Raw genomic sequence first — 10,421 nt, 5'->3', positions numbered from 1 at the left:
TTTGAAGTACCCGAGTCTTTGTGCTTCAAAAGAAACATCTCAAAAAAAAAGGGAGAAAGTGTTAAATTGGCCCCCTAAGTCGAGTGGATAGTGCAATTGGGTCACCTAAGAGAAAAAAGTTTCATTCAGGTCTCCTAAACCTATAAAATTGTTCAATTAAGTCCAAATTGACTTGTTTATCAGTTTGAATGCATACGATGTTGACACGTGTCCTTATTTTATTTTTTTAATTAAAAATATTATTTATTATAAATTAATTAAGATAATAATAATAATTATTAAAAAGAATTAAAAAAGAAAAACGAACAGTCACGGGCGTCTAAGAAAGACGGCCATGACCGACAAAGGAAGATGGTCATGGCCGTCTTCTAGATCTGGACGAGAGCTACGGCCTTCGCCGCCGCCCTCATTCTAGACGGAGGGGACTGGACCTTAGACGGCCGTGGCTGTCCTGGAAGAAGGAAGACAGCCACCAACTGTCCGGCGTGGACAATAGGTGGCTATTTTTTTTTTAAGTTTTTTAAATTTTTTTAATTATTATTATTTTAATTAATTTATAATAAATAATATTTTTAATAAAAAATAAAATAAGGATACGTGTCAACACCGTATGCATTTAACATGATAAACAAGTCAATTTGGACTTAATTGAACAATTTTACCAATTTAGGGGATGAAGTTTTTTTTTACTTAGGGAACTCAATTGCACTATGCACTCGACTTTGGGGGCAACTTTGACATTTTTTCCAAAAAAAAAAAAACAAAACAAAACATCTCATAGACGCCATTCGGTCAATACGTGCTTCATCCAGGAATGAGTCAGTCCACTTATAAGTTGGGGGAAGAATGACCACAAAAATGTGACCATTGACTCTCAACTTGCCCTTCATTCTTCTAAATATGCACAGAAATATAATTTTGCTTTCACACACAAAATTGCCCAATCCCAATGGGCTCCCGCGGTGCTCTGTTTTTCCTCTTACTTTTATTCCCTACCGTTTTCTCCGACCTCGCGGCCAACACTGCCGCCCTGCTCCGCCTCCAAGCCGCTGTGAGAGGCCGTACACTCCGGTGGAACACCTCTAGTCCTAACCCATGTTCATGGGAAGGGATCAAGTGCGATAGCGCAAACAGCAGTGTGATCGAGCTCCGCCTTCCCGGGGATGGCCTCTCCGGTCAAATCCCGCTAAATACTATCGGAAACCTAACGGAGCTCCGTGCACTTAGCCTCCGTCGTAATTCTCTCTCGGGGCCTCTACCTTCTGATTTGGATTCGTGCACTGAGCTGCTTAAGCTTCATTTAGACGGAAACAAGTTTTCCGGCGAGATTCCGGTGAATTTTAACAAGTTGACAAAACTGAGAGTTTTGCGGTTGGAGGAAAATCAGTTCAACGGAACACTTCCTGATTTGGAAAGCCTTTCCCATCTTCGCGATTTCAACGTCTCTTTCAACAGATTAACAGGTCCGGTACCGGCGAGTTACCAAAGATTGCCGAATGAGTCATCGTATGCGGGAAATTCACTCTGCGGGGGCCCACTTGATTCTTGCCCTAACGATAACGGCGACGGAGATAAACTCTCCGCCGGGGCAATCGCCGGAATTGCGATCGGCACCGTTATCGGAGCACTGCTAGTCGTTTTAGTTCTCTGGATGCTGTGGAGAAATCGCAGAGGTAGGAGAATTTCCGCTCAGGTGCCGATGTCGCCGGAGCAGCCCTCGCCGGCGAAGCTATATCCCGTTTTGGCCACAGATAACCGCGAATTAGATAACGGGTTTTCCGGTAGGGGAGTGGTCAAGAAAGAAGAGAATGAAGGCATTGTGTTCTTCGAAGAAAATAATGAAAATGATTTCAGTTTGGAGGAGCTGTTGAAGGCCTCAGCTGAGGTGTTGGGGAAGGGGAGTGGTGGGACTACTTACAGAGCATATTTGGATGGAGGGGGTGAGGTGATTGTGAAGAGATTGAAAAATGTTGGTTTAAGTGAAAAGGAATTTAGGGAAAAGATTGAGGTTTTGGGGAGTTATAGGCATGAGAATTTGGTGCATCTTTTGGGATATTTTTATGGCATACATGAGAGACTTGTGGTTTATGATCCAATGCCCATCAGCCTGTCTGAGGCATTGCATGGTAAGTCTTTGCATATTGTATAATTGAACATTAACCATCATGATACACACTACAAGTTATAGTGTGGTATTTGAGTTGGTTTTTGTTCCACGGCTCCAAAAGCTATAGTTAGTAGGATATTGGACTTGGTCTTTCACCAGCCTCCGTCCAACCATTCCTCCTCGAAGCACTTGTTTTTTAACGCTTGTCATTACACTAAAAGTTATATAGTTAGTAGTAAATGCACAACTTTATTTCTTTATAGACCGTCATACATTTTTAAGAGGCAAAGTGCTGAACTTGGCTCTTCACCAACTCCTGCCCAACAATTTCATTAGGCCAACAACTATACTAGGCAGGTGTTGGACTTGGCCCTTCATCGACCTTGCTCAATCATTCCTTCTCTCAACACCTATCCATCTTAAGTGCAGTGACCTGACTCTGACATCATTTGTTAAGATCAAACACTTACACAACTTTATTTCCTTATAATAGACCATCATCACATTTTTTAGACTTCGTTCATTGACATCTGCTTAATAATCCCTTAGCTATATATTAATTGATGAACTTAGCTTTTTACCCGACTCAGTTTTCTGGGAATTGAATATATATTATTGTGTTATGTGTAGGGAGCAAAGGTGGGTACAGGAAAGCGCTAACATGGGCAGCCAGGGGGAAGATCGCCCTAACCGCTGCTCGAGGAATTGAATACCTCCACTCCCGCGGGCCCAAAGTCGCCCACGGCAACCTCCACGCCTCCAACATCCTACTCACAAACTCCAACGTTGCTCGCCTCTCCGACTTCGGCCTGCTTCAACTCGCCGCGTCTACGCCGCCATCCTCCAAAACGAACGGCGGCGGCTACTGTGCACCGGAAATTGCAGGCGAACGGAAACCCTCTGCCTCGCAGAAAGCCGACGTCTACAGCTTCGGAGTTGTACTGCTCCAACTTGTGACCGGAAAAGAGGCCAGCGAAGAGGGAATTGAGTTGCCACAATGGGTGCAATCCGTGGGTGAGGAGAGGTGGATGATTGAAGTGTTTGATCCCCAGATAATGGTTCAAGGCCAAAACTCTGGGGACCAAATGATTCTGCTTTTGCAGCTTGCCATTTCTTGCACCGCTCACCACCCAAACACTCGCCCTTCCATGCTCCAGGTTACGCAGCGCATCCAACACATTCTCAATACCTAATTTCTTTCATTCTCATCAGCTCCCATCAAGTCCAGACATATTGATATTTGTGTATGTGTATGTAGTATATATTTTGATTTTCATTCAATACTTCAAATTAAATATCATTTTAGCTAGCATGCATGCATTATATTTTATTTTGTAAATTGAAACAACACTGGAATTATCGATAAACTATATCTTTATAGGCTCATTGCTTATCTTATATCCATCTCATCATTAACTTCTGTTTCAATGCTGAAAATGATTACTTAATTTATCTTACTACTTTAGGGAAGTCATAGATTTAATTCAATTTGCTTATTGACAATAGAGTTTATAAAAAGTTTAGCAACAAAATCCATCAATTCATTACTAACTTAGAAACACAATATATAGCATGAATAATTAAGGGATTAAATATACACCAAAATAACCAACTTGTTGGCTTTGCGACTATGAGTTACCATATCCGTCGGTAGGTCAACACTATGGTAAACGATGTGAAAATAGGCAGGTTTACAAATTGAACCCTCTACAATATGCCCAAAGGTATTTATACATAGGCAGGTTTACAAATTTAACGATAGCTTCTCTTGTAGTCTAATGGCACGAAGTGATTTTCCCAAAAGTTTTTTCCTCACTTGTGCAAGCTGATTACATTTTTATTGATATATTATATGTTCAACAAATTAATTATGGTGATAGATCTTCCAATATCTTTGGGGGCATCTATTTAAATCTTTGTCTCGCATCTGATCGACGGGCTGACTACCTTTTCCGCCTGACTAACTCAATACGCGGACTAGAAACCCTTGCCGGGTATCCATCACAACTAATGATGAATAATAAAAAGTACTCCTTAACATAATATATTATAGGAATAAGGGTCAAACAGACCATCGAACTACACAATAAACTGCAATAAGGCCATTGGACTCAAAAAACTACAATTAGGTCTCCGAACAAGGCAAATTCACACAATTCAACCTAAAATAACATGTTGACCTGGTAATATGTTGACATGACGGTTACCGAATTTAAAAATATTTTTATTTCTATTTTATTAAATTTAAATAAAATAATTATTTAAAGAGAAAATTGTAAAAATGTCCATCTACAATATTCCAATTATCAATGTCACCCCTGAATTATGAGTGGTGTAAATGTTGCCTCTCAATTATCAAAACGGTGCACGTACATATAGACCCCCCCGTAATAGACTTGTGATTCCCCATCAGTGTACACTGTTAAGTCGGGATAAATATGTAATTTAGTTGTTTTTTCCTTTTTTTTTTTTTTTTTTTTTTTTTTTTTTAAATATTTTCCCTTTGTTTCCTTTTACCCTTTCGACAAAAGCTTCGAATTTCCCCTTTTCCCCTCAATTTCAAGAAATAATTAAGCATTAAGCATATTTTACCTTTTCCCACTTAAGTTCAACGAGACCCTAACTTCAGTTATTTTACCTTTAACTGTTGTTCGTCGAGGGGCCCCCAAAAACATAAGAGAGGGAGAGGACCTCTGCCCTGCCACCACTGCGCCATTCCAAACCCCACCGTCGTAGCTCCCCACACTGCCCACAGCCGCCACATCCACAACTCGACGTTGCTCCGCTGGAAGCTCATCACAACTGCCGTCATCCCAGCTCCACGTTGCCTTGCCAGGATAGTACGAAGTCGCCGGAGTTCCGCCATGGTTGTTTGTTGTCGCTGCTCTGTCGGAAATAGGGGACGCCGTCGGGGAAGAGGGAGCCGTTAACCGGGAAATACTGCCCACGTCGAATGAGAGGGAGGGAGGCTCTGTCGTGCTGCCTCGTCTTGTTCACGCCGGAAGAAGACGAACCAAGGTCCGAGCTTGGTGTCGCAGTAACTGCTGTTCACGCCGAAAACAGAGAACATCGCTAGACTTCGCTGTTGTCCATCGCCGGTACTTCGAATCGATGGAGGATCTCGCCGTAGCTCATCCGTCGCCGCCGCTACTAGACGCCACCAGTCTAGTCCACCTCCATCGTTGCTCGCCACCAGACTGTTGTTTGTTGAGGCCGAGAAAGAAAAAAGGAAAAAACAACTAAATTACATATTTACCCCTGTAACACCCCACTTTTCTTAATCTAAATTCCCGAATACTTAACTTAAAAGATAACTAAACAAGGCAAAGATACGATTAATAACTTAAACAAATCCCAAAAGAGGTGTCACAGTCACCACACATGATGACTGCACAGGCTAGGAAAGTATTGTCTAGAGTCAAGCTCATCAGTCTACAAAACATCTAAACAACTGAGTTTTAAAATCCATCAACAAAACAGAGTTTAGACTAACATCTAGCAACTCTAAGCTACGCGCTAATCTATCTTGATGGCGCTCAAACACGGGGCCCACCTGAAAGGGGTTAACAAACAAGCAAATAGAAAACAACTCGTTAACACGAATGCTAAGTATAACGCCACTCAACCCTGTAAAGTACTATAGATATACTTTTGGAAAACATTTGGCAATCACACTTAAATCAAATATTTCCACATACTTAAACCATAACTCATATCATACTTAAGAATAAGTTCTATATGCTTGCAACCTAATTAACAAATAGGCATGCTTTCTTGAGTACTCCACTTATCATAAATCTCATGCTTTCACAAATATTTCTAAACATAACTCATACTGATAGGTAAGAGATACTTAAGCTTTAACAAGTAAACTCATGCTATCAAGTTGATCAGTAAACAACAATACAAAGTCATACTTCTCTTCAAACTTTCAAGCTAAACATGCAAGTCATGTAAACCATGCAGTAAGATGATCATGATGCTTTGAGTATAAGTATATAGATGGATATACATATACACTCGTTCTTTCGTATCAAGAAACACTTATTCTGTGGAGGTTTCTTGTTGAGTCAAAATGACTCGTTTTTCTCTTCTTTCACTTGAGTCTCTTCACTCGCTTTCTTTCTTTGTTTCTTACCTCCTTTACTCGTAGGCAAGGTAGGAACTTCACCATAATGTGAACGGACCTATTTGGGCTCGGCATCTAGCCGACCTAATACTCATCTCGCCCACAGAACCACTCTCTTAGTTCTTTTCTCAAACTCTGTAGAATCAGGTATCATACTTGTCAGTGTGCACACCCCATGACCGAGATTCCAAGCCCGAAGGGTAGTATCCAACCTAGTAACTCGGGAATATCGACCTTGTTACTTCATATCGGATCGCAATGTCCGTTTCTTTCTCAACTCTCTATCTTTCTCTTTTCTTCCGAAAGGACAGAGTCCTAACGGGCCTCCAAACCTCAAACTTCTCATAATACTTATATATAGACTAGTTTTTTACGCGCATTGCGCGTTTGGGATAATGCCCAATGTTTTTTTTTTTTAAATAAGTACTTTAAAATATATCAAGGCAAGATTATATTGGAATTGTTCATGCATAGATAATTAAATATTATATTTGCATATTTAAATAGGCAATTCTAAGTTTACAAATGCAAGATAATATAGTCAAGATTGATTATAATTGTCAATAAAATAATTGTATAGGTATGGTTGAAACCAAATACGGGACATAAGGGAGAAAAAATAAAAATTAGGGCATAAAATATTAAATATATACTAATATTGAAGAGCTAATTGCTGATTGCCAAACAAGGACATTGCGAGATAGTTTCTCACTTCAATTTGTTGTGTGATTTGAATACTCTTTTTGTCAATAAATCCCACAAGTAGTTAATATGATTGTCTTAAAATTTTTTTTTAAACAATTATTATTATTATTATTATTATTATTATTATTATTATTATTATTATTATTATTATTATTATTATTATTATTATTATTATTATTATTATTATTATTAAATACCCATATGTCATTTTACATGTTAATCTAAACAGCTAATTTTTTCAAATATCTTTTTACTAACCGTTGATATAATTCGCTGGTCAAATTCGCTAATATAATATGCTAACGCTAACCACTAACTACTGATTGTCAAACAAGGACATTGCGAGGTAGTTCTCACTTCAATTTGTTGTGTGATTTGAATACTGTCTTTGTCAACAAATCCCTCAAGTAGTTAATATGATTGATTTTATTAATTATATATTTTTAATTTTTTCATGGTATTAATAAAAATACTTGGTAAATAAATATATAGCATTATTTTGTATTATAACTTTGATTTTAATTAAAAAATAGTGCACAAAAAAAGATACGGAGTAATAGACAATGTAGTGAATATAATAAATTGATTAATTACATTCGAGAAATATAAAGACAATATAACTAATAAAATTATTTCTCTTAATTAATTTATTGATAATGAATAATTTTTTTAATAAAGACATTGTAGGGACAATGTAGCAAATATAATCAATTGATGAATTTGAATGTAAAAATTTTTTATATTGGAGAAAAATATATACAATATAACTAATGAAATTATTTCTCTTATTTAATTTATTGATAATGAATATTTTTTTTTGAATAAAGACATTGTAGACACATAATTCTAAATTAAAGAAATGCATATGTATTATTTTTTGTTGTAGCTACTAAATTATTACTCCGTATTTAATTTGATAAGAGTAAAATAGAGTACTAATTATGCCAACTTTGATTGGGATGAGGTTCAAACCTAAGACCTTTCTTATTGAAATCAATGAGTAAGTTAACAGTGAACTAACAGAAATTAACGGAAAAGATAATATTTAACGGAAAAGTTAACGGATAATCATATTCATTAGGAAATCTTAAGGAAAAATTAAAATCTGATCAATCTGAGTCATTCATTTGATTAAAAAATTTGACCGCCATTTTTTTCTACCCATTATAGGTTTTTTTCTACCCATTATAGGCCTAACTCTCTTGGGCTCTTATTAGTATAGTAGATAGTAGACAAAATAGAGTACTAATTATGCCAACTTTGATTGGGATGAGGTTCGAACCTAAGACCTTTCTTATTGAAATCAATGAGTAAGAAATTAACGGAAAAGATAATATTTAACGGAAAATTTAACGGATATATTCATTAAGGATAAATTAGGAAATCTTAAGGAAAAATTAAAATCTGAGCCATTCATTTGATTAAAAAATTTGACCGCCATTTTTTCTACCCATTATAGGCTTAACTCTCTTGGGCTCTTATTAGTATAGTAGATAGTAGATATATCTCATGCATTTCTTTCTCATGCAACAATTTATCATATGCAAGCTCATGCACATAGTTTCTCAACAACTTCTCATTTCTCACAAATTGAAAATCATATATCATGCAACTTCTCAATGCAACTAGATAATGATTTTCCAAAATAGATAGAGGTTTTTGAAAGAATACTTATGCTTACATAGAGACAATGGTGCACTTTAAATCATGAAATACTAAGCATGCTCTTTTACTGTAAAAGTAATCTCAATTTCTCTTTCCCTATGAATCAAGGAAATAAGGTACTAATTCATGCTTATAACTCAACACTTAGAAAAACTTCTTAGCAAATACTTAGCAAGTATTGATCATGCTCTTTAAGCTCAAAATATACTTCAAATTCTAGCAAATTCTCTAAACTGTAAACTATGGAATTCAAGTACTGGACTTATCAAATTCTCATAATCTTTGCAAAACTTCTCAATAAATAACAATAAATACTTAGACATGCTTTTCAATCAAAACAATCATATGATGATCATTCTTCTCTTCTCAAATAACTAAGCTCAATATTCATTGTAAACCATTTACAGCAAACAACAAGAATAATTCTCACCACAAATTCTATTGTAAGACAAGCATTTCTACTCCAAATTTAACGAAACTAACTTCTACTAGTGCGTCATAACGAACCCAAATGTCCGAGCCTCAAGGGCCCACGAGTCCCGGTCCGAACGACACGTAGCTGAGCCGCAGAGGGCCCGAGCAGTAACCATTTTGGCCTGGCGGAGCTTGGTGGCGGGGCTTGAGAAGCCCCGCCCCTTGGCTCTGCCAAGCGGCAGCCCTGGGCGGCGGATCACGCCATGGTCCGCGCCCTGGAGCCGTTGCTCCACGGTGCTAGCCGGCGGACCTCCTCGAGGTTCGTTGGCTAGTACCGTGAGGCTATCTGGTGCACCAGACAGTGTGCACCACAGGCCTTCTCTTCACCTGTAGACATTTTCAGTGCAATCCAACACTCCCAAAACCTCAGCAACTCAAACATAGATCAATAATAACTCATCAATAGCTCAACAACAACAATAATCCAACATTTCTAAGCATTTGTGCCTCAAACTAGCCATTCACAGAGTCAAATAATAGATGGGAGTCCATGGGTTATACCTTTGTTGCCTCTTCTACCTTGTATGGATTCCTTCTTCTTCCCAACTCAACCACTACCCCCTTCACCACCTAACTACCTCAAACAAGCCAGACAACAACACTTAAGAGGAGAACCTCAGAGCTTTGAAGCTAAAGAGGGGAAGCTAGATGAACAAAGGATGAAATGAACCTAAGAAACTTACTGTGTTTCTTCTTTCTTTCTTGCAGAGCTCTTGGGTGGGAAAACAAAGAATGGAATCAGGAGGAAAGGTTGGCTTTCTATTGCTTTTATATGGGTTCAAAACTCTAGAAGGATACTCAATGATTGGTGAAGGGCAAAGTGGTCTTTTGGTTGGTTCTCAAAAAGATTAGGCAAGCTTATGGTCCATCTTACAACATGGACCAAGTCTAGAAATGTGATTTCAAAATAGTTTGGGGTCAAAAATAGATTTTTCCAAAAATGTTTTCTAGATAAAACTTAGTTCAGGTTTCTCAAATTTCTTCCGGTTTCACCCAGATTGACTTTTGGGTCAAAACTTGATACATAATGAACCCGAGAATTTAGGATTTTTGAAATAGAATAAATCTCGGTGTTGAATTTATTTAAAAACGTAACTCAAAATAATTAATTTAAACACCGTTTTCAAAATAAAATTTTTGAAGAATGAGAAATGATTATTTTGGAATATTGTAAAATAGAATTTAGAAAATTAAATTTTGAGTTGTCACAACCCCAACTTAACAGTGTACACTAATAGGGAACTACAGGTCCGTTACTGGAGGGGCTATATGTACATCGTTTTAAAAATTGAGGGGAAACATTTACACTACTCATAATTCAAGGGTGACATTGATAATTGA

At 37.5% G+C, this 10,421-nt stretch overlaps 1 protein-coding gene across 1 annotated transcript; it reads left to right on the top strand.

The window, feature by feature from the left end:
* The first annotated feature begins 813 nt into the window (after positions 1-813).
* Positions 814-3,506, top strand: LOC109166054 (probable inactive receptor kinase RLK902). The gene is made up of 2 exons (XM_019314943.1): positions 814-2,126; positions 2,738-3,506. The coding sequence occupies exons 1-2, from the start codon at positions 950-952 to the stop codon at positions 3,298-3,300; spliced, it is 1,740 nt and encodes a 579-aa protein (XP_019170488.1). The 5' UTR covers positions 814-949; the 3' UTR covers positions 3,301-3,506.
* Positions 3,507-10,421: the final 6,915 nt, after the last annotated feature.

This window comes from Ipomoea nil, unplaced genomic scaffold (assembly GCF_001879475.1).
Source record: "Ipomoea nil cultivar Tokyo-kokei standard unplaced genomic scaffold, Asagao_1.1 scaffold3084, whole genome shotgun sequence".
NCBI lineage: Eukaryota > Viridiplantae > Streptophyta > Magnoliopsida > Solanales > Convolvulaceae > Ipomoea > Ipomoea nil.
The sequence above is the reverse complement of the archived record's forward strand: the minus strand, read 5'-3'. Positions and strand labels throughout refer to the sequence as shown.

Bases quoted from the DNA above. Each gene is read 5' to 3' on its own strand.
- LOC109166054 (XM_019314943.1), top strand. From the start codon at position 950: ATGGGCTCCCGCGGTGCTCTGTTTTTCCTCTTACTTTTATTCCCTACC. The intron at 2,127-2,737 runs GTAAGTCTTTGC...TGTTATGTGTAG, and splicing joins CCTGTCTGAGGCATTGCATG to GGAGCAAAGGTGGGTACAGG.